General features: G+C 46.3%; 2 protein-coding genes across 9 annotated transcripts in view; one reads left to right on the forward strand and one right to left on the reverse strand.

Annotated features, from left to right (window-relative positions):
• The first annotated feature begins 19,441 nt into the window (after nucleotides 1-19,441).
• On the forward strand, nucleotides 19,442-23,327 carry dusp4 (dual specificity phosphatase 4). The gene is made up of 4 exons (XM_076980160.1): nucleotides 19,442-19,957; nucleotides 20,712-20,839; nucleotides 21,450-21,669; nucleotides 22,876-23,327. Exons 1-4 carry the CDS (start codon nucleotides 19,582-19,584, stop codon nucleotides 23,253-23,255), a joined length of 1,104 nt encoding a protein of 367 aa, XP_076836275.1. The 5' UTR covers nucleotides 19,442-19,581; the 3' UTR covers nucleotides 23,256-23,327.
• Nucleotides 23,328-25,522: 2,195 nt separating this feature from the next.
• Nucleotides 25,523-27,334, reverse strand: part of tnksa (tankyrase, TRF1-interacting ankyrin-related ADP-ribose polymerase a) — a 72,318-nt gene continuing 70,506 nt past the window's right edge. For all 8 annotated transcript variants that reach the window (XM_076980842.1, XM_076980846.1, XM_076980844.1 and 5 more), the window contains one exon: nucleotides 25,523-27,212. In XM_076980842.1, coding sequence (XP_076836957.1) covers nucleotides 27,126-27,212 — 87 coding nt within the window. In that variant the 3' untranslated portion in view covers nucleotides 25,523-27,125. The remainder of the gene's footprint in view (nucleotides 27,213-27,334) is intronic.

Genomic DNA, 27,334 nt, shown 5'->3' on the forward strand with positions numbered 1-27,334 from the left:
TTCTGACACTGCTGATAACAGAGCAGCGAGCCCAGTTTTAATCAGCCAGTGACACAACCAATGACACATCTGCCTGACAAAGATATTCGGGGATTGATGAACTGCACCGGAAATTATTCACCCCTTCATTTCTTCTCCTCTCTGCCACGATAAGAATTAGCTCACACCACACTGGCTATCGAAGAGCCGTCAAAAAAGAGCACCGCCATTCTTGTAAGGTTGCATCCTTAATGAAAACTCTAATGAATACCATCTTGTTCTTCGTTTAAATGGATGACCTGTGCTGAGTAAGGAACCCAGTGCCTTCAAAGCATTTTATGAACTATATATACACACTACATACATGCTGCTGACGTCAGCGGATGACGAGGGAGTGACCTGTTTTACAGCACTGAAGGATGTTGGAGCCAGTGTCCCATATGCTGGCTCTGACTGGCACTTACCCACACACAAAAGGTCTGTAAAACATATGATTGATTCTGATCCTTCATTGCTCACTATACAACATATATTAAAATTAATAATGCCTCTTTCATTAATGGTAGCTTTATATTAACTGTATAATTTTTATTTTATATTTTATTTTATATAATTTTTTATGCCTCCTCTTAAAAATTTCTCTTTGAACACATCCAGCATTTCTTATTCTGTAAATGTGGAATTACTATTTAGTACTATGTACATTAAAGAGCTGCTGTAATTGTGAACATGCTACTGTTGTAGCACATGTTTTATAATTGTAATTCATATGTAATAATTGTAGTGCAGTCCATGGGGTTGTGTGTGTATGTGAGTCCCCCAGCACACTGCCCATCCTCTGCCCCTCAGGGCACTGCACAAGCTCCACTACACTGCACAAGATCCCATTGCACTGCACAAGATCCCATTGCACAAGATCCCACTACATTTCACAAGATCCCACTACACTGCACAAGCTCCCATTACACTGCACAAGATCCCATTACACTGCACAAGACCCCATTACACTGCACAAGATCCCATTACACTGCACAAGCTCCACTACACTGCACAAGATCCCATTACACTGCACAAGATCCCATTACACTGCACAAGCTCCCACTACACTGCACAAGCTCCCACTACACTGCACAAGATCCCATTACACTGCACAAGATCCCATTACACTGCACAAGATCCCACTACACTGCACAAGCTCCCACTACACTGCACAAGATCCCACTACACTGCACAAGATCCCACTACACTGCACAAGCTCCACTACACTGCACAAGATCTCACTACACTGCACAAGCTCCACTACACTGCACAAGATCCCACTACACTGCACAAGCTCCCACTACACTGCACAAGCTCCCATTACACTGCACAAGATCCCATTACACTGCACAAGATCCCACTACACTGCACAAGATCCCACTACACTGCACAAGATCCTACTACACTGCACAAGATCCCACTACACTGCACAAGCTCCCACTACACTGCACAAGATCCCACTACACTGCACAAGCTCCACTACACTGCACAAGATCTCACTACACTGCACAAGCTCCCACTACACTTCACAAGATCCCACTACACTGTTCCGCATGACTGGAGAAAGAAAAAAAACTCAAGCTCTCGAGTGCCATGGTAACGGCGAGTCCAGGAGCCCGGCGGCAGCTACAGTCTCCTGGAGGATCTGCAGTCTGTGTGTGGCGCCGTCTCAAAGACCCTGATCCTCATCCCCACCTGCTCTGTACCCTGATGGAAATGAACAGGAAACTGCTCATCCTGGTTCTCAGCATGCAGAAGGTAACACACACACACACACACACACACACACTAAACACCCAGGCCCCAGATACATGTTCCCAGGTTCACACACACACACACACACACACACACACACACACACACACACACACACACACCCGCTGGACACTGGACGCCTGGCAGAAGCCCAGCTAATAGGTAGGTGTGATGTTTACTCCAGGAACCCCTCTGGTTCCTTGTAGAGACGAGCCTGGCTCAGCTGTGCCACACATGAATCATCATTGTTCAGCTGTTGTGTGGTGTGGCCTAATCACAGAACCCTGGCCACCAGGAAACACACAAACAAGTGAGCTGTGTGTTACACCCAGAACAAGTAGAACAAGTGTGTCCCATCATCACCGTCTAGAGCATTCAGATAAAAAGCAGTCAGGCTGTGGTCAGATACACTGAGCCAAACCCTATAGGATGTAATTCCATACCTTGCCCATTCGTGCCCTACAACACAATAAGGATCTAATGTGAACACAGTCAGTCCGATTCATAAATGTCATGGCATAATGCAGTGCAGTGAAGGTTTACATGCTAGCACGTCAGTTGTATTGGCATTGAATGATGCCAGTATTACTATCTTCTCCTCATCAGGAAACATAACCTCGCGGTACAAGACACGTTGCCTCAGGAGTTGACAGACTCCTGCGAACTGCTCACCGAAGATGGGAACTATATTTGAATGTTTAATCAGAAGTGCCCTGAACCGATAATAAAGTGGAGTAAGCCTCACGTCCTGTATATGTGGATCTTTAACTCCAAGGTTCGGTGAGGCCAGTCGGGCAGCGTTCAGGTGGTGCTCAAGGTAAACACCACGGGCGGAATGCCCGTCAGGCGAGAAGGTGTGTGAGTGGCAGGAGTGTGGGCTGGCACAGGCGTCTCTGATGGGCAAGGTGGAGATTACGGGGCTCCCTGCTCACACCTCCACACCTCTGCTCCTGGTCACCTGGACACCTCTCCTCCTGGTCACCTGGACACCTCCCCTGCTGCTCACCTGGACACCTCCCCTGCTGCTCACCTGGACACCTCCCCTCCTGCTCACCTGGACACCTCCCCTCCTGCTCACCTGGACACCTCCCCTCCTGCTCACCTGGACACCTCTCCTCCTGTTCACCTGGACACCTCCCCTCCTGTTCACCTGGACACCTCCCCTCCTGCTCACCTGGACACCTCCCCTCCTGCTCACCTGGACACCTCCCCTCCTGCTCACCTGGACACCTCCCCTCCTGCTCACCTGGACACCTCTCCTCCTGCTCACCTGGACACCTCCCCTCCTGCTCACCTGGACACCTCCCCTCCTGCTCACCTGGACACCTCCCCTCCTGCTCACCTGGACACCTCCCCTCCTGCTCACCTGGACACCTCCCCTCCTGTTCACCTGGACACCTCCCCTCCTGCTCACCTGGACACCTCCCCTCCTGCTCACCTGGACACCTCCCCTCCTGCTCACCTGGACACCTCCCCTCCTGCTCACCTGGACACCTCCCCTCCTGCTCACCTGGACACCTCCCCTCCTGCTCACCTGGACACCTCCCCTCCTGCTCATCTGGACACCTCCCCTCCTGCTCACCTGGACACCTCCCCTTCTGCTCACCTGGACACCTCCCCTCCTGCTCACCTGGACACCTCCCCTCCTGCTCACCTGGACACCTCCCCTCCTGCTCACCTGGACACCGAGGCCGTTCGCACTGTGTTGTTTTGCTCGTGGGTTCTCAAAGTGTTTGTTGCTGATAATGAATTGCATGACCTGTAATGTCATAGCACCGTTAATGCTGAACAGTACGAGTGACCTGATGTGTTGTTGCCTAGTCAGAGTGTATGAAGACACCACTGTGTGACCAAGGGCCTGTTCTGGCCTTTCAGGCACTGGAATCAAACGGCTGCCCATTCAGGTGTGTAACGTCCCTGGTGACCTCCGCCACCGGCTACAGCCATATCGTAGTGGTTCTCAGCATCCTGGCGTGATCATGTAGCCGTATGCAGTGAGAGTGTCTCACGCAGGAATCTCCCCCTGCTCTCCCCAAACCATCGACTTCTTCAGTGTACAAACAGGGCTGCAGTACCTTACTGATACAGACATCAAGTAGTACCCTTTGTTTTTTCTGAGAAACAAGAATGGCACCTGGAATATCTGCCTGTCTCTCTCTCTCTCTCTCTCTCTCTCTCTCTCTCTCTCTCTCTCTCTCTCTCTCTCTCTCTCGCCCCTTTCTTTCCCCCTGCCTCATCTTTTCTCTGGCTCATAGCAACCATAACTGCTTAGCAACGGCTGGTGGGAGGCAGGCAGACGGCCGCTGTTTGTGTACTGGGTTGTTGTCATGCAACTCTCATCCCTCACCAGCAGTGATGCACACACAGAATCCTCAAAAGAAGGGTTTTTCCTCAGAGCCGTGGCCAAGCCGTCTAATACCACACATAGACCTCTACTTTACATACACTAGGAGTGCACTCACCCTTTCTTGAGTAAGAACCAAGCTGTTATTTCTTCACACATTCATCTCTGGAGATAGAAAGGTCATCTCAATGACAAATATCATAAGTTCATTTTGCTATGTAAATGTAATGTGAATGTTGTTTAAAGTAAGATAAGTAAGATAGTAATATGAATAATGTGGTTTATACAGAACTGTGTATGATCTAGTGTAGGAGTATATCCAAAATGAGAAGAGAGTTGTTTTTTAATTATTGCAAGCAGTTTCTGTGCTTATCAAAACAATAATTTCCAAGGGACAACAGAATTCTATGCAAAGCAGTGTTTTATGTATCTGTACCACAGTAAATGACAAATCTGTGAATTGTAAATGATTTTCTCAGGTCTGGCAAACTCAGAATGTTTCAATTCAACAGGTTACTGTTCTACGTGCAAGACCTACACATCGCCATGTCCTATTCAGTTCTTTGGGTAATACAGCAGAATGGCATCAAAATACACACACACACACACACGCACGCACGCACACACACACACACACACACACACACACACACACACACACACACACACACACACACACACACACACACACACACACACACATATATATATATGACATCCACCCACCACATAAACTGTGAAATCTTGAGACTAGTGTTTCATGTGATACAGTGACTAATATAAAATGAGTCATGGACAGTGTAATGTGTCCAGACACTCTGCATTCTGCTCGTTTGTTTAAATGAATCAAGGAATATGTTTTGTGCAGTTCTGTACCGATGGACCTTCTTCCTTTGTGAGTGCCCTCATAAATGACCATCCCGTTTTAAAGAGTCTAGCTCGGCCCTGGCGAGGCCAGCAGACTTCATGTGAGCGAGTGAGTGTCACGAAGGGACAAACAGTGGCTTTATAAGCACCCACATCCTCCGGTCTTAGCGCTCGGAAGGGAGTTAGGAGGGGTTAGGGGAGATCTGGGCCCCCTCTCCCATCTTATGGTGTGTGTCTCCGTCTCTCCTTCCCCCAACACAGGAGGTGGAGGAGGAACCAGATGTCTCTACAAAGGGATGCCCCTCCCCTCCCCCTTTTAATTGTCACCACTAATTAGAGCGTCTCAGGTATCACTTGCTCTGTAAAGCACAAACGCACCATTCATATGTTAATCTGATGAGGAGGACTCAACAGGATATACTTTGGTGCCAGTCAGGAACTAGTAATACAGAAGACCCGTTAATTGCCCTGTTTTGTCCCTCCTGACTTCGAACGTGACAGACCTTGTCCTCAAATTACAGATGTCTTGTATATTGGCACACCGCACATGATCGTCCAATAACTCCGAAAATATTGACTTGAACAAGTGCTGCATTGTTAGCCAGGCGTAGTTTTGCCATTCCAGAACATCACGGCTTTAGTCAAAATTGAATTATGCAAATGTTAGTCAATCGTTTACTTTTTACTGAGTGTCTTGTGACTTTAGCTGTAAGCTCGATTGTTTCCTAAATCGTATCAGTTCCACAGAGGAGCGTTGATGTAGACAGACAGGAGGAAGGGTCCGTGCCATTACAACTCACATTTATTTACCTGTTCCTGTGAGTCTGTGCAGCACTCAGTAAATGAAGTGTGTCTAACCACTCGGAGAGGAAGTGTTCCTGCAGGGCACGTGCGCAGGCAGGCAAGGCGAGGCAGGAAGCGGGAGAGCGAGCTCCGTGCCTCTAGGGTCTGTTCAATTCCATTATCAAACATCCAGTTGACTTCCTGTGGGGCACGGACACCAGAACACTGGATAACACACAGTTCCCAGCCCTCAGTGAAGGAGACAGGCCATTACTCTGCCAGTCAGCAGCGCTTAATTGTGTTAGATTCTGTGTGAATTATCTTAGTGCACTAAGATTAGTGTACGTAATCTTATTTGTCGGCAGTAGTGACTATGTTCTGTATTAGTGCACTAGCTCGCATTAGCACTGAAGGGACCAGATGTAGTGTCTGGTTCATTTTTTGTTCACTGTAGCAGTCTAAAAAAAACAAAATATAAACAAATAGAATGTCCTCATACCTTAATTACCATAGCAATCTACCTTCCTTCTCTCGTATTTGCATATTGATCTGTGGTTTGGCTTCTGCCCCTCCCCCCACATCCATGATAAAATTAAAGTTTTCTTCTAAAAATTACACATTTGTTTTCATGTCATTGGGACATGCTCATCATTACGTCATATTTGATTTTTGGACTGTGCAATGTTCTGTAACAACAACAACAATAATAATAATAATAATTACATTGCTACTAACCTAGTATTAAATCAGTTAAGGATATGAAACGGCACATTTTTCACTGACTGTGTTGTTGACTGTATGTTGAAGGGGGGAGACTAATTTGTTTTGTTCTTTTCTCCAGTCTTAATGTCCCATTCCATTACACAGAGCCCAGGGCGGGTGATGGGCCGGATCACTGGGAGCTTAGAGGAACCATCCATGTAAACAACAGTCCAATGAGGGCAATCACTCACCAAACAACAGCTGTAAGCACGACCAACTTATCTATTAGTACAGAAGATGAAGAGACTTCTCTGGAACACTGACGCTGGTACACTACAGCCAGTCCACCACAGAGCTTTACATGCTTGATGGAGTTCAACACCTTTTTTTCCCTATTTGTGTCTGTGTTTTCTTAGGGGTGATGGGTATTAAAATGAACCTTTTTTCTACATTTGTTGTAACAAATTTCCTATGTGGTGATGCTGATATTCTACTGATATCAAACCAATATTGAACGGTGTGTCCATACCTTCTATACAGTAATTAATATCTAACATTAATGAACACCATTTTTTGGAGCATCTTCTCTCTCCCTCTCTGCACTGTTTGAAGCTGAGGGACGTGCTGTTTGTCTCTGTGGACAGCCTGTGCTGTGAGTCCTTCATTGTCCTATGACCATCTCTGTCATGATGTCCTTTCTTGTCCCAAGAGCTTCTGCTCGCTCGTGTCTCCTCAATCATCAGCAACTCTTAATTGAAGAATGACCCAGAACCACTGAGTCCAGGACCTTCAGTATGAGCGATACACTGAATCTAAGTCACTGTCTGAATTTGATTCATTCAAACGGATTTCAGAACAAGTTGTATCGACGGATTGTCAGAATCTGATCAGTGGCAATATCACTGCCACAAGGGGGCTCAGTGACATGTTACTGTACAGTCCAAAGCCTAAAGCAATAGCAAACACTTAATTTCTTGGAGGAACACACAATATTATTCTTGCATATTCTTACACTGATGTGAGGTTCAGCCAAATCACTGTTGTTGAAGATGAGAGAGAGGGGGTTCCTGATATCTGACAGTGGTTGAATAGTCTTTCATTTACTAAAAGGTCCATAGATGAGGACCTTCAATCTAATATTGAAGGCTTAAATGAATTAACAGAATAGCTGGAGAAACTAACAACAACCTGTTAAACCTGTGATAGTCCGTAATAGCAATAAATATAATATTTTTATCTTAGGTCTCCATTTTACAGTTTGTGATTGTGGAGATATGTAAAGGCCTGACCTTTACCACTGTATTCCCCAAGAAATTATTTTGAATTACAACATAATCACAAAATTCCTCTAATTTCAAACATTTCAGTTATATTGTCCACTGTCCACCAGCTTTGTTATTCTAGGTTATAAAAGAGCCTGGTCTCACACCCATCCCGCCCCTCACACCCGTCCCTCACCCTGGTAGCTGCTTCATTAGTCCACCTCTGTAGCTCTGCATTGCCAAACCGTTATCAGGTGCATCTAGTGTCGATGGAATGTATGCAGTCTGTCTCACAGCAGAAACATGCATGTGTTTTCATATACTCCAGTGCCCTGACTTCCGCACTGACCTCCGCACTGACCTCTGCACTGACTCACAATGGCCAGGAAGCATATGTCCTCAGCTGCATTGGGAAATAGGGCTGGGAGTCAGGCAGTGAGAGTCTCAACAAAAGGGCATTTGTTTGTATGGCCTTGATTCTGTCCATGTTGCTGACTAGAGTACAGATATTTGAGTCTGATGACGTCTCATTCCCTGTTCTGAACCTTAATATATCTCAGTCTGGCTACATTGGTATGAAATAAATGATAAATCAGTGGGGCTAATGTGAACAAGTGGAAATGAAAGTGGCCTTTGGGACCACAGTAGTATTAAACAGACTCTGATCTGTGGTTATTGTCTATTGGGCATTTGATACCACGCCAGGAAGGAAGGAAAACAGTCTGAACAACACTTTCCTTCATTAGTTGGACCATATTTTGTCCTGGAGATTGTGAATTCTGAGGACCTGAAAGCATCTATGATCATTTATTGTTTGTTAGTTACATGCAGAATTTTGGTGAATTCTGGTGAATTTGTTAAATGTTACATTTTAATACACATTTACACAATACACATTTTAATAAAGATCAACCAGTTTACCACACATCTGGGCTGGACACAGCCAGCATGCTGTTAAAAATGGTTTTGCTGTATTTTGTCAGAATAAGAATTTTTATAGGGCTGTACAGTTCTAAATACCTCACAAATAATTAGGATTTACATTTTTGCTTTATTCAACAATTTAAACTCACTCTCTCGGTGGGTTCATAAAATGATAAAAAAGAAATAATAATAATTGTACTCCCTTTTATATCCCTTTTATTGAAAACATTTACTTCTGAGATGTTCTTATTTGTCTAATTAATGAATTTACTAAACACTGTAGCCCACCTGTCAGCATAAACATGTTGCATCTTCTGGATCTGTGAGGAAACATCTCATCAGTGGACAGTTTCTGACCACATGACAGAGATCTGTTAACCCTGCACTACTGCAGACGTATAAGACACACGTTGCACTCGTGCCGGTTAAACACTCACTACAAAACCATTACCATGTTGTTTACATCAGCCTGCAGCACTTTTGCGCTAGAGTCTGTAATTGCACGCAGGCAAATGACAACTTTAAGACGTGTATGATGGGCCCTCCTATTGATTACTGATGGTAGGTGTGGAGTGTGTGCTTCTAATGATGTGAGAAGATGTGAGGACTGTTTGTTAAATATTTTACATTTGATTTTTCTGATGTTTTGTTTGGAAGTTTCACTTCTTAACATCAGTTCATGGTTTGAAAGTTGGCAGTACAAAATGCTGCAGGAATAATTATATCCAGGCTTGTAAGTGTGACTCTAGTCCCATCTGTGCTTGGTCTAATATACACTGCCTTCCCCCGCTAATTGAAGGTTTGCAGGTGGTTGTTGTTGTACAGTAAGCTGCTCACTGGTCTGTTCCTCCAGGACAACTGAAGCAGGTGGCCATGACACAGTAATGCAGTAGGCCTGCACCAACAGGGCCAGACATGTTTACTTTAAGTCCTTATCACTTCCTCGCTAGAAGTGACAATCAAGGTCACTGCTACCCCAACCCCCCTCTGGGCCTGAGCCCTCCCCCTTCTGACCCTCCCCCGTCATCAGCAGGGTCTGAACAGTTCCCTGTGCCCTGGCTCACTGACTCACGCCGCCTCATCGAGGAGCTCGGCTCACGTGCGCTCGGCTCACGTGCGCTCGGCTCACGTGCGCTCGGCTCACGAGCTTAAAGTGGGAGTTTTCCAGAGATCAGTGGTTGGGCTAAGGCCATTAAGCCCCCCTCTCACCACTTATCCCCCTAGCCCCACAAGTGCCAACACCACAGGAAAGGGTTTAGTCACTTTACAAACTATTGGGTGCTTCACCAAAAGGTTAGTTGGCTGAATAAGCATTCTGTGATAGACCTGGTTCATTGTTTGTACTGAAATGCAGTTTCACTCATTTTCTGCCTCTATGCGATAGCATGTTAACAGGGTGTGTTGCTGATGTATTTGTAGGTGATGTTTTGCAGTAAATTATGCCTTAGGTTTTTGGCCAAGATGATTAAACACAGCACGCCTTCTGGATAGACATTAAACAAACAGCAGTGTAATAGCTGTCCAGTGAGGGACCATGCTAACTCAGTGGAAGCTTTGTGTTTGTTTCCTATTACGCTTCACGTAAACAGCTGGGCGTCATGGCCTGGCCTAGCTGAGGTGCACTGAAGGCCATTCCTGGTTGAAGAAAACCTTGGAGGAAGCAACAGCCAGGCACATGTCTGTTTGTGTGCTGGAGCTCAGCCCCTGGAGCATGGCCAGTCCGGAGGGGAGGGGGGGGGGGGGGTCAAAGGTTACAATATCAATGTTTTTGTTTTTTTTAGCTTCCTGTAAAAATTAGCCAAAGCAAATAAGAGCGGTCACTATCACTTAGATGAAAGCAGAGGTCTGGCAAGCACACAACACCTGTGTGACAGGCACCGAGCAGGAAGTTCAGCAGTCCAGACAGAACATCTGTCTCCCTGTGAACCTCTCCCTCTCTCCCTCTCTCCCTCTCTCCCTCTCTCCTCCTTGTCCTTCTCCTCCTTCCCTTCTATCTGTCCTTCATCTTTCTTCACACTGTACCCTCCATTCTCCATAGATTAGGCATTACAGGGTTACAACACAGGACTTGCATTCAGTTCAGCTCAACTTGAAATAACAAATTATTATGCAGTTGGCCAGATAATTAGATGTAATCTGAAATTTCGATGGAAAGAGGATATTGATGTGGCTGGTTTTGGACTTGTGAAGCTTGGAAATGAGATGAAAAGATGATATCAGTATGACTGAACATCTTGTCAGTATGGCAGATTTATTGGGCAATTTAAAATGATATAACCGGCTTTCACAGTTTAACTTTCAACTGTGGGATGTACCATGTGGGAACCTTGATCATCATGCAAAACGTCAGTTTCGTGTAAACCTCCTTGTGTAAACCAATTTACCCACTTTCAAATAACCAGCGTCACATCACAAGAACCTTCCGCACCCTCATCACCTCTCGTGAGGGGAGAGGAGACAGACAGAAGGAGAGAGGGAGTGAGAGAGAGGGAGAGTGAAGAGCAGACCGGGTGCCAGGGTTCCTCTCTTTTAAGTCTGCTTCCTCCCCTGACACAGAGCAAAGAGAGACTTCCTGTGTCTGGCCTTTGTCACCCCATGTTAGCCAAGAAGAGCTTAAAAAGGAAATGAACAATCCTTTAGAACAATCCAATGAGCGATCAGTCAAAATCAGTGTTGTAACCGGCAAGCAGACCACAGGTTGATATAGGCAGCATAGTCTGTAGGGAAGCATATGTAGGGGTCTCTGCTTTAATGTCCTTCATTACAGTAAACATTGTTGTACAGTAAACAGTGGAGGCCACGCAACAGCGAAATCTGACAAATACAGAAACTCAGTGCAATGTGTGTTAACATTTTATCTAATAAAACTGGAAATGGCATTGGTGTCGGGCGCCAGTAGGTACTCCTACACACAAAATGACATCTATAAGGGTTAAAGCCGATTGATTAAAATTCTCCACAGTAGATTGTGTGTGTGTGTGTGTGTGTGTGTGTGTGTGTGTGTGTGTGTGTGTGTGTGTGTGTGTGTGTTTGCTACACGACCCTACCCAGTAGTGACTCAGATGCTGTAACCAGATGGTGAAGTGATTGACCTGCCAATAGAAACCATTGGCCAAGATGAGCCAATGAACAGACTGAAGAGTCCAAGAGATCAGCATAAAGGGTATGAGAAAAGAGATCAGTCAAATCTTGACATCTTCATATACAGATCAGCACTTCGTAGCACCATATAAATAACCAATTCAGTAAATATCAAGGCCGGACAGCCATCAGATTTACTCTGCTACCAAACAAATAAACAATACCATTCACAGACTGGTATGGTGCTTCACACACTTGTAAGCTATGTTCTGCTTAAAACATATTGCTCACACACACACTACGTCAGAATGAGGAGAGTGAGGACAAGGAGTTTTTCTGAGTTTTATCAAAATGACGTGCTCTTGTGTGTGATAACCCATGAACATTGTTCACCTGTGTGAGTGAGCACGGACCACACGGTCATCATTCACACGCAGGCTTCATCATCACCTTCCTCCTTCTTCACGAGAGCTCTGGCTCTCCGAGGAAGAAGAGCGTGCAAAATGGAAAGTTCGAGGGCTTCTCTTCTCCCCCAACCACTTTAAATGACTTCATCGATGCTCTGTTGCTAAGCAGCAGGTAAAGCCTGAAATACACGGGTGAGTGAATGGGAAGAGGACACACCAGCACTTCAGAGTTCCTAGAACTAAAACGCACGATTTTGTCAGCTGTGCCACAAAATGAGGTCAGAGTACAGAGAGGGTCAAAGAAAGCTCTGTGTCCTAGCAGACTGCTCCCTGGTTGGTGTGAGCTTCTGTTTCACTCTGGTAGTGATTCCTGCTTGTTTAACCTGTAAGGTGAAACCACTTTTAAATGTGAACATGTGGAACAGATCTGAACTACTCATTTTTATTTATAATCCACATTCTACTGGCTATGTAACGTGTTCACAAACGTCAAGAATCCAAACAGATGGGGGGGAAATAGACATACTAGTGAGTTAAGACGTACTCACGAACGGTGTGCCACGCTTACGCCCTTCTGCACGGGTCAAAGCAGGTTAATCGGTTTACACAACAGATTAAAGAGAAAAGGGGGTTGGACAGACTCTGTTGAAAAGATGGCAGAGTAGACCAGATATGCTTATCCACAATCATGCCGGACAAATATTTTACTTACTATAGATTCATAATAATGATGTCAGGAATGACACCTAATACCCTCCTAACTAGATTCACCTGCTACTCATGACCACACCCCCTCCCACCTGTTCATATACACCCTCGATTCACTTCCTGGTTGCGATGTATTGCCAACCCATGTTGTTTCAATCTCCTGTTTGATTTCCTGTGCACCGACCTCTGCTTACTCTTTAGACCTGCTCTCCTGCCTAGCCCCCTGGTACTTCTCGGACTCTGCTACCCCGTCGTGATTTCGGACCGGCCTGACTACCCCAAGTTGAATACACGAGTTAGCACTCACACATCAATTACCAGCGTGTCGACTTTTGTTTACTTGTTTTGTCTAATAGAGCATTGTGCTTTTGCACGTGGATGTCTCTCAGTCTCGTCATTACGTTACAGATGTATTCATAATACACAAACACATACTTACACAATCACAGCATGCTGATCATAATGAGGTCCTGGGACAAGTATCACTTTGAACCTTTTATAATAGTTAAGATTATCTAGGATTATTGTTATGAAGCTTTTGGGTGAGTGTGTGCACGTTTGGGGAGGACGAGTCATTGCCTGTAAGGCGTCTTCATTTGCTTAATTAATAGGCAGTAGATAATGTGTTACAAATTGATGCACTGCAAAAAAAACGACTTGAGAGCTTTAATCATTTGAGAGTCCCTGTAAGTGGAGCCTCCCACCCCCTCCCCAAGGTCCAGGCGGTGACGTGGGCTGGATGTCACCCGTAATGCTTTAAAGAGCAGTGCACCGACACCGAGACACTACTGACGCTCTTCACTCCATCCTGAGCGTTTAAAATATGAAAATGCACAAACTGAGCATAAATGGTCGTTGGATTAGGCTGTAGCAGAGAGACTCTGTGTGTTTCTTTTACCAATCCTACGCGTCTGACAATGCAGTGTGTGTGAGGGGCGAGGAGGCAGTGAAGCTGCCGTCTGGCCTGCCGGGCTCAGCAGGACCGCCCCCCCCCCCCCCCCCCCCTTCCGGCGACTGGGGTCAGCAGCACTCAGACCGCGTCTGATATCATTCCTCCCCATCCATCTGCCCCGTAATCCTGTCACGTGCTCCAGACTCTTGGGCATCAGCGGCAGGGCCGGGCATCTCTGATAATCCCCCGCTCATCCACAGTGGGCTGCCACAGCTTGAGAGACGGGGGGGGGGGGGGGGGGGACACATGTGCAGGAATACTGCACACACGGCCTGATCGGGCCAGAGCTTCATCCTCCCCACCCCCACCCCCCAGTCTGCCTCCATGATTTGCTTATACAAAACAGATCATTTTGAATGAGGTGGATGTGGCTTCCACATGCCCAGAAGCTTGTGTGTGTGTGTGTGTGTGTGTGTGTGTGTGTGTGTGTGTGTGTGTGTGTGTGTGTGTGTGTGTGTTTGTGTGTGTGTGTGTGTGTGTATGTGTGTGTGTGTGTGTGTGTGTGTGTGTGTGTGTGTGTGTGAGTGTGTGTGTGTGTGTGTGTGTGTGTGTGTGTGTGTGTGTGTGTGTGTGTGTGTGTGTGTACTCACAGTATCATATGACAGAGTAAATGAGAGGATAAATACTCTGCTATTCTGCCATTCCAGGTTGGACATTTAAGGAAGACATAATTCAGCAGCCTGAACGCTTTTTACGTGAATTCCACCCTATGATCCAGTTCTGTGGCTGCATGTCACAGGAGGCAGAAGGAACCAGACCTGACTATTCTAACAGACACCGTGCTGCCATAATGGATCACTGAAAGGACAAAGCAGTCACCAACCATATTAAAATTTGCATCTTGTTGCTATGCATACAGCTGATTATTTCAAGGTTTTTCCATGTCTTAATTTTCCATCCTTTGTATATTTTATAATATTTTGTGCATCTCCAAGGGATGAGTATATGAATGTATTTGCATTATTTAATGAAAGACATTTCTAGGTTCAGAACACACTGTCCATGATCACGCAAACCGGAACCAAGAACCCAACCTCCTCACCGCAGGTAGTTGTGTGCCACAGGGTCGTAACATACATGGTCTACCCTTATGACTCCCTCCATGTTTTCCATGTCTGTTCCTTTACCCTTAAAATAGTTACTGCACCCACCCGTGATGCATGACGGCAAACACGGCTACGGGACGAGAGCTCCGTTACGGGAGCGTCCTGTACTGTTTCGTCTCTTTTACGCCTGTTTGTGGCATGAACATTACAATGGGCCTGCACTTGTTTTGAAGAAATTCTCCTGTTTTCCTGTACCGTATCCCTCTGTTTCCAGTGAAACATATGAGTCATGTTTTGGGATCGGCTCGGACTGAGTGTGCTGGCTTATTGCTTAACTGTGCTTGGAGCAGCTAAACGCGTGACCCCAGTAGGAGTGAAATTCCTTAGAACTTTACGGGCCACATGACTGCAGCGCTAATCATCGGAAATGCAAAACAAAGTCAAGAATGAACACGTGGGGAATGAGGGAGTGTTTGAGCTGACTGTTCTGTTCGTCATAGTTATGTATTGACTCTGATCACATTTGACAGCTTAACTTACTCAAGCTTGACCTAGAAAACAGCAAACATTTGAATATGCCTCACCAAATGATCATATGCCATCCGTAAAAACGTAACAGTATTGTTATTGTAAATTGGTCATTGACTGTCATCAAATTACAGCTCGAGTGTGTGTGCATGTGTGTGTGTGTGTGTAGGAAACCACGTTGTCCCAGTGGGGGCATTGTTACAGCTGCCTTCCCGCCCAGGCCAGAGCACAGACAGGCAGCTATGCCACGGGAACTCTGTCCAGCACAAGCGTCCAGCACAAGCGTCCAGCACAAACGTCCCTCTGTGCGGTTGAGCCAAGCAAGTAATTTCACCAGAGAACGCATGTCTGACCCATCTAGAGTCAGACCTCAACTCTCTCACATGCATTCGTCAGTGGAAGACACAGTCAGAGCTTTCATGATGGATTATGGACTTGGGCGGGAGAGGACGGGGGAAGTCGGCAGGATCCATGGTGGAGAGGGAGGGAGAGAAAGGAGAGAGAGAGACAGGGAGAGAGAGACTGCGTGGTGGGAGGGAGAGAAAGGAGAGAGAGAGACAGGGAGAGACAGACTGTGTGGTGGTAGGGAGAGAAAGGAGAGGGAGAGACAGGGAGAGACAGACTGCGTGGTGGTAGGGAGAGGAGAGGAGAGGGAGAGACAGGGAGAGACAGACTGCGTGGTGGGAGGGAGAGAAAGGAGAGAGAGAGACAGGGAGAGACAGACTGCGTGGTGGTAGGGAGAGGAGAGGGAGAGACAGGGAGAGACAGACTGCGTGGTGGTAGGGAGAGGAGAGGAGAGGGAGAGACAGGGAGAGACAGACTGCGTGGTGGTAGGGAGAGGAGAGGAGAGACAGGGAGAGACAGACTGCGTGGTGGTAGGGAGAGGAGAGGAGAGGGAGAGACAGGGAGAGACAGACTGCATGGTGGTAGGGAGAGGAGAGGAGAGGAGAGGAGAGGGAGAGACAGGGAGAGAGAGACTGTGTGGTGGTAGGGAGAGGAGAGGAGAGGAGAGGGAGAGACAGACTGCGTGGTGGGAGGGAGAGGAGAGGAGAGGAGAGGGAGAGACAGACTGCGTGGTGGGAGGGAGAGGAGAGGAGAGGGAGAGACAGGGAGAGACAGACTGCGTGGTGGTAGGGAGAGGAGAGGAGAGGGAGAGACAGGGAGAGACAGACTGCGTGGTGGTAGGGAGAGGAGAGGAGAGGGAGAGACAGACTGCGTGGTGGTAGGGAGAGGAGAGGAGAGGGAGAGACAGGGAGAGACAGACTGCATGGTGGTAGGGAGAGGAGAGGAGAGGGAGAGACAGGGAGAGACAGACTGCGTGGTGGTAGGGAGAGGCAGCTCTAATGAGGGTGACAGTCCTGGATCCAGTGACTCATCCTACAGACTCCAGAACCCAAACCACAGCCTGTTTATCACAGCAACAAGGCAAGGAGGAGTCGGACAGACGGAGTGCCCATCTATTTGTGCCGGGCATCTTGTTACAGCCATGAGGAATAAATGATCCCACTTTCCACACTGTACTGTGTATATATGAACACCTCAGCCCAGCTAGTCCACCTCAGAGTACTTCTCTTCATCACTCTCTCTCTTGCTCTCTCTCTCTCTCTCTCTCTCTCTCTCTCACACACACACACACACACACACGCATCAGATCAAAGAGTAGCATTGAGACTGACGTCAAGTACTCTGTTCAAGAAAACCACACCTTCCCATGTATCGACCCCCCCCATGCAGCCTCTTCATATTCCGTGCCCTTGTTGCTATGACAGCTCAGATTTATCCAGTCCCAGCCAGAGCATTGTGCATCGCATGCATACGCTAGCTGCCTCGCTGCCATGGTTACTGGACACATGTCAGTTGGGCATAGCTGTGCGCCACTATCAGCTGTCACCGGTCGTTCACGCGTGCCTCCTCGTGCACGCTCATTGACTCCAAACCCTTTCCATTCTGAAACATTCAGAGACTCGTATACATAATTCAGTTTTTACTACAATGCAATACAGCCAGGCAGACCAAGACCTTACCCTCAAACCACTCAAATGTACATTTGGAATAAAAATAAAGATATAAAAGATAAAGGTTCATGGTATGAGATATCATGGGGACATTATTGGTTATTTGAGTGTTGGACTAAAAGCACATTGTTGAATACAGAGTACATGAGACAAAGAATACCAAATTTTTGCCATTTTGAAGAGTGGACGGGTATTTGCAATATACCAAACCAGAATCTTGGACAAAATGGACTCACCTTCTATCTACAGTATATTTCTCAACTTGAAAGACTAATTATTAACAGATTTGGTGAAGTTTGAAATGAATAAACTTCCTACAGTTTCATATACAACAAGGTAGCAATATTTTAATGAAAAGGCGTGTAATGTTTGAACAACATGTCTCCTTATTAACTCCTGCGAGCACGCCAGGGTATCACAGCACAAGTGAAGCAAGCTAGCAGTAGCTGCATGGGCAGCGTGTGGGTACGGGGAGACTGCACTTCCTGTGTCTGTCGTGTATCGCTTCACAGGAGCAGACAGTGAAGCAAACAATCGAAGGGAAACATATAAACATATAAACATACTATTTTATTTACAACTAAAGGCCAGATAACGGCTCATTTCTGGGGGAATATGAACACCTGCACATTGCTTGCTTTCTGGCTGTGAGCTGGAAAAGGGTGTGTTATTAAAAGAACACTATCACCTCCAGGATATGAAGAATCACCCTGACCTTGCTTAGGTCAGGCTGGGGTGGCAAAGGCAATGCAAATAATGGTGAGTCATGAATCATGCAAATGTTTTAGATTCAACATCCGGACAGATCATAGCACACCCAAACACAAAGATGAAACATGCAGAAGACATTTGGAGGAACACGTTTGGAGTGTGACTGCTGTGTGTACTACTCAAATCCCACATTACTGTTTCAATAAATAGACAAAAAATTATATTGACAATTCAGCTGGAAACAGTATGACTGTCTATCATTGACATCCTTTCCTCAAGACCTAACCTCACCTATGTGTGAAGCTCCAGACCTATAAACAGCTTGGACAGGTCAGGCTGAGTAGAACACCATAAACTTCATCCAAACGTTTGTTCAGCAGAAATCTGTATTTTGTTCATTTAAGATTAAAGATGTTTTGAAAGTGTTTCTTATTTCCTTTTCATCACTTCCGTTTTTATCGTTTAGTTCATCATCATGAGCATTATCTCATTTAAATGGCAACAGACTGTGGCTCATATAATTTATTTAAACACAGACACAGACACACGCACGCACGCACTGTTTTGTATGATTTTGCCAACACGCCGTTTTTCCTTCAACTGGCTAACTTATGAAATACTTATCTCCAAGGGGTGTTTAAAAAACAATAGATGGCCTTTTCAGTTAAGACCAAAGAAACCAAAGGTTTGAGGAACCCACTCTGTTACGATTCCTAAATAAAGTAATAATTAACCCGTGGGCGGTTTTCTCCTCCAATACAACTAGACTAAACTAGGTAATACGTATTAGGCTAAATACTTATTTACTGTCCAAGTAGATCTGACTTTCAGTAATAACCACTATTTAAACGTTTAATTTAAAGCACCGTGTTCAGCGATCCTCTGTTATTTTTAAATATGATCGCGCTCTAGAGGAGAAGGCAACGCTGTTTAAATTCCCTGACTCAAAATTGCGAACAGTAAGCGCTTTGCTACAGAATAAGACACCCAGGGAGTGTTGATATCTATCGCGCAAACCAACAAGGCTCGTTGATAGATTTCTATAAATGTCCTGCAGCCTGTGGTCTTATAATACACTTCTTCTTGGCTGTGTACCATCTATTTTCTGTTTGAATCTTTTGTTATTTTTTTCTTTTAACCGCTGGATAATTTGAATATAACAAATATTAGGTAGCTAAGTGGCAGTGTAAGCCACGCTGAGACCTGTCTTTGGCTCTTTTATGAATGAGAGAAAAGAGCGCGCGGGTAATGAATGGTGCTAGTAGAAGACGTCATCTCCATTGTGACGCCACGGTCCTTTTATGGAGCGGGCGTCTGAGCCCCATTCATAAAACGGAAAGAGCTAACTGCCCGTGGTAGTAACGCTCTCAGGAGGATAACACAACATTACATTGCGTAGAGGCAGCTTTGGATGTAACTTATTGTTTTATAAAACCAACCGAAGTTTAATCGTGGCTTGTCGCCAGTGGCGGAGGACAATGGTCTTGATGGATCAACTTTGCGAAATGGACTGCAGCGTTTTGAAAAGGTTGATGAAGGACGACAGCGAGAAGTGTCTGGTCTTGGACTGCAGGTCTTTCCTGGCGTTTAGCGCTGGCCATATCAGGGGTGCCGTGAACATTCGGTGCAATACCATCGTTCGAAGACGAGCGAAGGGCTCAGTCAGTTTGGACCAGATTCTGTCGGGGGACGAAGAAGTGAAAGGCAGGCTGATGTCAGGGCTGTACTCCGCCGTTATCCTGTATGACGAACGTACTTCAGATGCAGACACTATTAAAAACGACAGCACAATCACCCTGGTGATTAATGCTTTGTGCAGGGACACGTTTAGGACAGAAGTCTATCTGCTGAAAGGTAAAACAACTATACGACTCAATGCATAAGCAAACATCTCATTCCGTAACCATTGCTTGACTGGAATGAATCAGTAGTTTACATCACAATATATATCTAATTCATTGTCTAAAACAATTTGGTATGGAATAAATCATTTTTTTCCTTGCCATCATGTAATCAGTCAGCTCCACAATAATGATGTAATGCAGATAGTGATATCTGGGTGTGCGCAATGTCTTCAGCATCCGTGATCTAGTAAAACTATAAATATTACAAATCTGTAATGTATATAGTTCTATATATTCTAAATATCTGATTCATTTCATGCCATTTTCGTCCTATGTTAAACAATTGTTCATATATTATTGCCCCTACAAAGCCAAAGCCGTTTGACTACCTTGGCCTACATTGCAGAACAATAAAATATGCTTGATTCTGCTCTTAAAATGAAAGCTTTCTATCATGTTGCATGCTTTACATATCAAACTGCAATAGGCCTAGTACACCCTGTCCTAAATGTGGAAAATGTCATTTATAGAACATGTGTCGTCTTACAGGCTAGTTTTGTGTAGTGTAGTTTTGTAAACGTAAGAAACGACACCAAACTAGTAGCCTCGTCTACTAGATGGGGGTTTTTGTTTTGGGGTGGAACCTTTTATACATCTTTCCACGAACAGCCATAAACAGACCGAGAGCTCTATAATTAAACGTTCCGCGTAACACTATTTGGGTGAAAAGACGTACTAAAGCTATAAACATTTATTTTCCACAGGTGGCTTCGATAAATTTTTCTCACAATATCCAGACTACTGTTTAAAAACCAAAACGCTGCCCACGTCCAGCGCCCAGCCCAGTGTGGAGAGCAGCTGCACGTCGTGTGGAACACCCCACCACGACCAGGTAACCAGCTACACCATCTTCACGGCTGCCTCGGAGCTCGGTTTGATGGCTAGACGATAAATGGCTCGTTGATTGGTGTCATAAGCCCTTTTTTCCGGCTGATATCTGCTTTGGGCCTGTATTCGTGCCCGGAGGGGGGATGTTCCCTGCCGGATGCACCAGCCCCGCTCCCCAACTGTTTTACTCATCGACCATTTCCTGACACGACAGCGGCCCAAATCGATAGTCTGGTTCCGATTGAGGATGTGATATTATGAAACGTTTTAAACCATGTGTCTCCACTTCATCCGCTTTAATTCTGGAGACTAGAAGTAAGCTTTTATTTTGTGCAAGAGGAATGCTTAAACAATGTTGATGGCCTCTTTAATTTTCGTTGTCTGTGTTTCGGAAATATATTCGGAATTTCTTACACATTGCACGGAAAAAAAAGTCAATGGTGCTCCTTTGTCGTCGGAAATTATATAAATATATACACACAAAGCGACACGTCTTATCCAATCTCACAACAGCAGGGAAGCTTTAAAAATCTGGGGTTTCTTCGTTGTGAACTTTAAACGACAATTAAGCTTAAATATTGTTTGCATATTTATATATTTATTTGTAATTTCAGGGTGGACCTGTGGAGATTCTCCCATTCCTCTTCCTCGGGAGCGCGCTTCACGCTTCTAAAAGGGAAACCCTGGACGGTATGGGCATCTCTGCTTTACTGAACGTGTCCTCGAACTGTCCCAACCACTTTGAGGACGCTTACCTGTACAAATGCATCCCGGTCGAGGACAACCACAAAGAGGACATCAGCTCCTGGTTCATCGAAGCCATTGAATTCATAGGTACGCGCCAATTCGATTTTCATCAAGTGAGCCAGACCTAATTTTTTTTGGACAATGGAATGTGATTGTTTCGCACGTGCAGATCAACTGGGCGTGTCGGTCTTTTGGTTAATTGATGGTGCTCGGTGTTTTTGTTTATTGTGAATTGCATCAGCTCCATCAGTGATTAACAGACTCATCTGCATCACAGAACTATCCTTATGCTTGACCAGTTTTAATCTCTAATCCATTTTTTAAAACCAGCAAAGTGACTTGTGTGTGTGTTCGTTTGCAAGCTGGTTTATCGGTAATGTATTAGAGAGGGCTTTGTAATATTTAGGCCTAGTCCTAAGATTCTGCAGCTGGTCGATGTGATGTGGGGAATGTCAGGCTTGTGCTCAGAGGGGCAGGGGTCCTGCTGGTGTTGTGGGCTGCATGGGCGGGGCTCTCGGGCAGGGATTTCCAAGCCCGTGGGTGGGTTGAGAGGGGATCCTTCAGATCCAATTTCAGCACAGCACAGAACTCATCCGCAGGAGATCACAACACTGACATCATCCGCAGGAGATCACAACACTGACACAGGATTTGCTGCATTTGGGAGTCTTCCAGGGTGAGGGGGGGCTACAGTAGCGTGTGCGTCTGCGTCACAGTGGGGCTGGAGTGACTCATCCACTATTTAGGGACACTCGGATTCTTCAGATCTGTATGTCAGCGTTCGAATTCACATCTCGCTTCATGACGGTCCTTACTAACCAGTAGACTGTGGTTAAACCTTACCACAGAGGCAGACGGAATATGAATATTTATAAGATGAGCAGTTTGTGTCGGACCAGAGAGGGTATGGTACCCATTCCTTTTGTGTTATCTTTCTGCTTCATTAATTTTTGTACTTTTGTTAGTGGCGTCAATGTTTACATTTAGTGGAATGGAGGGTGTGAAACCCACCCCAGGCGGTACTGAGAATAGGCCTCTCACTAGAGGTGTTGGACATTTGTTGGTGAATCATTTAGCCGTCTTTGGTCATCAGAGGTAATGGTGTCAGATGCACTTTTTCCTTTGACCCCAACCCTTTAGTTTAACAGTGAGGGTCAATCGATAAAATTGAATTTGACTTGGCAGTCATGACGTTCTCTCGATACAGCATGCGTTTTGTCGTCAACCCACCGCTAAAAGGGCCGTGTTGCTCCCTGACTCCGCCCTGACTCCTCCCTTTCCCCCTTCCCGCAGACTCCGTGAAGGACTCGAACGGCCGCGTGCTGGTGCACTGCCAGGCGGGGATTTCCCGCTCGGCCACCATCTGCCTGGCCTACCTGATGAAGAAGAAGCGTGTGCGTCTGGACGAGGCCTTCGAGTTCGTCAAGCAGCGTCGCAGCATCATCTCGCCCAACTTCAGCTTCATGGGGCAGCTGCTGCAGTTCGAGTCGCAGGTGCTGGCCACCTCGTGCGCCGTGGAGGCGGCCAGTCCCTCGGCCACGCTGGCCGCCGAGTCTTCCGCGTCGCCCGGCACACCCTACATCTTCAGCTTCCCCGTCTCGGTGGGTCCACACGGTCAGCCGGGCGGCCTCTCCTACCTGCAGAGTCCCATCACCACGTCGCCCAGCTGCTGAGGACACCTACCCCAACCCCGTACTGGACATGTGCTTTAGTGTTGCCTCCTGACTGAGTACAGGGGAGGGGAGGTGGGGGGGGGGGGGGGGGGCAGCAGCCGCACAGAAGCCTCGTCGACCAGCGAGGAATCCCTGATTGTTTCGGTCCTCAGATTCAAACTGTTTGAGTGGAGAAGGGGGTTGAGGTTGGTCTCACGGCCATCGCTGACCAATTTAACTGGGACAGAACTGTTAGAACGGTGACGTGTACTAACCCTTGAGGTCGGAGCACCTCTTTCATTTGCTAAGGGTTCTTCCAAAGCTCTGCTGTGCAAGTGGTATGTTTGGTCCGACAGGAGGGGTAGGACCTGGGACACGTGGCCCGCACCTCCTCCTCCTCCTGATGGAAAGCAGAAGGCCTTTCAGCTGTGACAGGTGCTGGATGCTGGCTTTGGGACTCTGGGCTTCCCATTAATCATCCCCCCCCCCTCCAGCCAGAAAAAGGACTGGTTGAAAGACTGTAGCAGGGACAGAGCTGGGTCCGGGTGGCACTGCGGTTTCATGGGGGGGGGGGGGTGTCTTTCGTTTAAGGGGTTTTTGTTGTTTGGTGGTTTTTATTTTCCCCCTTTTGTGAGTGCCTTGTACAGAGAAGGTCTGGAGCATTCGCTGACTCACCTGGGCAGGTGTGTCCTGCGCACTGCCTTCGCCGGAGGTTCAGAAGATCAAAGGCAGACCGACGGGCGACTCTTGCAAAGTGACGAAAGCATTTCGATCTGCAATAGACACGTTCTACTCTCCGCCACTCCCACAAGACAGCAATAACGTCTCCCTCTTCCCCGTCCTCACCACAGTACTGTGGAGTTCGAAGGTCTCATTGTGTGATCATGCTTTTTGTTTCTCGCTCATTTGTACAGTAGCAGACCCAGTCTCGTTTCTGCTGTATGCCTTACAGATGATCACTGGAAATCTCCAGTGCAGAAGGGTTTTTCTTCTTTTATTGTGGTACGTATATTTATTTCTGGAGACTACTCAGATTCTCATGTTACTTGTCTTGCCACTGTAATCCCACTCTGTTCTGTAAGTGTAGTTCTGTTAGTTACTACAAAACATGTTCGGGTGGGTAGGACACACAACCACCTCCACCCATGTTCTACTACACTGGAGAAAACCTAAGAATTAGCATTAGCTGACATGCCCACTGTCCAAGGCCTTCCTATGAGTACATATTACCTTAAACGTCCCCTCTATGATGTTACCACACACTTCTCCATGAGGACCTACATTTGAATTGCTTAGCCTTCTTTAATGAGTGGAGCTTATTTGAACATTGGTTAAAACATTTTTCTACCCGTCCTCATTTCCTGATGAATGTGGAAACATTTGATGGAGCACATTTAAGTGATGCAATATTTTGTTCCGGTTTGTTTTGCAAGAGTGGAGTAGAGACAGCAGCTAATTACTGTGCATTTGTTACTCATTGGAGCTTTATTTTGTCTGTGTAAATTACATGGTTTGTCATCACATCATTGAAGAATGCAATACTTTTTAATTGTACCTGTCAACTCAAATGTTAGTCTGACTGCCCCTGGCAATATCACTCCGAAGGGTTCGATTTTTAAACCTTACTGTTTTGTTGTATATGTAAATTATTTATTCCTTCACTTCCATTGTTAAATATAACAATGTTCTTTACTGAAAGACTGGTGTGTTTTATTAAAAAATTTGAATTAACTTGAAATTCAGCAGATGAGCCATTGAGTTATTAGCATAACCTTATTTCTTCCAAGAGAAAATGACAGGAGCATGTTGGGAAATCCAACAGAGCCCTCTGGTGGAACAGCAGTGAAATGCACTCAGTATTTGAAAATATAACACTATATTATACTGAATAATACAGAACCCCTAGTTTCTACAGAGAAAACAAGTTGCTATTCTATTTATATGGTCAACCTATCAGTACCTTTCAAACTGGCCAACCTATAAAACTGGCTTCGTGTGAAGTGGTAAAGGTGAATGGGTGGCAGTGATGACATCCTTCCTCTATATTGTTCACAACAAGAGCCCTGATTATCAGCCCTGTTCTTTGCTGTAGTGCAGTCAGGCTGATAACGGCTCTAATATGTAAACACACCCCCCCCCCCCCCCCCCCCCCCCAGCTCTCAGGAAGTTGGCTGCACAACCCTCACACCTTGTCTTCAGCAGAATCAGCTCAGATCTCCTTCCTGTAGAGAAACAGGTGGAAACTTGCTACCAAGTCCAGGAGAAGAAGAAAAACTCCACACAGTAGGCACATGTGACGTATGTATTTTAATTAAGACTGGTTTACATGATTGAGGGGAGTTCAATTAGTCCGCAATTTAACGGCCCATTGCAGGATATGGTTAAATTACGCACACACAAAAAAAAACAGGAAATCAATTAGATGGGTGAGGAAAAAGAGGAAAGAGGTGAAGCAGGTCAGTGGTGGTGGTGAGCTCTCTCCCCAGACGGAGAAGAGCGGTGAACTGTGCAGTAGCAGCGTGTCAACGTTTGAGGCCTCTCTCTCTCTCGAGTAGAACATGAGCCTTAACTTCAGTGCAGAGACCAGCCCTGCTTCAGCGCCGGGACTGTCTGTAGCCCAAAGCCAGGCTGATCCGGGCTGCGTTGCCAGGGCGCACACGGCCCAACGCAAACCTCCAGCCACACCCCCCCCCACCAGGCTTCTGTGACCAGAGCTGCTGACGCATCAGAAAGACGAGATAAGTTACTGGGTCTCAAACGAAGAGGATCTACTGGAATGGAGGCCTGGAAAACCAACTGCCACTTAATGTGGCCATAAACGCAGAGGAAATGAAGAGTGATCCCAGGAGCAGAGCCAGAGTCCGCCGCGCAGGTACAGGCCAGATCTGGAGGGACAGGAGCTCCCACTTCATATACAGTGCTAATGAAGCCACTCTCCATCAGTAAACGGCACCTCCAGGTTCTCCAAGGCGTTGTGCGTAACACAACCAGAACAACACAGGACAGCTTCTATTTAACATCAATCTTCTTAGAATAATTTAAATCCAGTCTAAAAGTGCAAGTCGATAAAAAACAGATGTGTCTGATTCTGCTATGATAATGAGCTTGAAAATTCTGACCAGTTTTCCTGTGCAAAGTCAAACACTCCCATATGAAGGTATTTATATTTCACTATTAAAGGCTTATTTTTTTTTTAAAGAGAACAGGTTTCCATGTGATCCATCTCCTGCGCCCACTCAGAAACCTTTCTAAGGCTTTCGTAACAATTCATAAGAAAAGAGAAGCGCAGTTACGACACAACAGGAGCAGCTGAATGGCTTCGAGGAGCAACGTGGAGGGGAAACGGCTCACAGAGATGGCAGGTCCCTACTGAGCCAATGGTGGCGTGGTCCATCTCATAGTGTACGTCATCTTTAAAATCATTCAGAACAACAACAACAACAACAAATTACAATAAAATGGCTGAAACATATGAAGCTACATGGTGTGTAATGCTCGTCGGGGGACTGGATTAAAACCGTATTAAGGGGAAGGGGGGGTAAAGAGGTCACTTGTTGTCATTCGTCCATGATCATAAACAGCAGGCGGTAAGCTGGCGTCCTCTCCAACCTCCACTGTCCGCCTCCACTTAGCCCTCAAATTTGCGGCTGCCGCCATGACCTCTGATCCCTGACCCCCTGGGCCCGTCTCCCAGCAGAGGGGTACGGGGTCAGAGTGCGCACATGCCAACACGACTCTACCAGGTGTTGAGGGGGGGGGGGGGGGGGGGGACTACAACGGAAAGCAAAGTGAGTGAGTGTGTGGCATGTGTTGGAGTAACAGTCCAAGCTGTGCGCAGGAGGCCGTGACAAAGGGGGTGGAGCCAGGGGCCGGGGGCGGGCCAGCCAGTCACTAGGACTTCTGCTCTGCTGCTGCTGGGGGCTGTGCGGTAGTCTCCGGCTTCATGATCTGGTATGTGATGAGGTACTCTGGGTAGGCCTGGACAAGAGCACAGCCAGTGAACGGTTGTGGTCAAATACACAACATAAGCCCTTCTGTTCCAGACAGGAAGGTTTATCAGTAAAATGTAACATTGACATTTATAATATTTACATATTACA

The sequence above is a fragment of the Brachyhypopomus gauderio genome, chromosome 18 (genome assembly GCF_052324685.1).
Source record: "Brachyhypopomus gauderio isolate BG-103 chromosome 18, BGAUD_0.2, whole genome shotgun sequence".
NCBI lineage: Eukaryota > Metazoa > Chordata > Actinopteri > Gymnotiformes > Hypopomidae > Brachyhypopomus > Brachyhypopomus gauderio.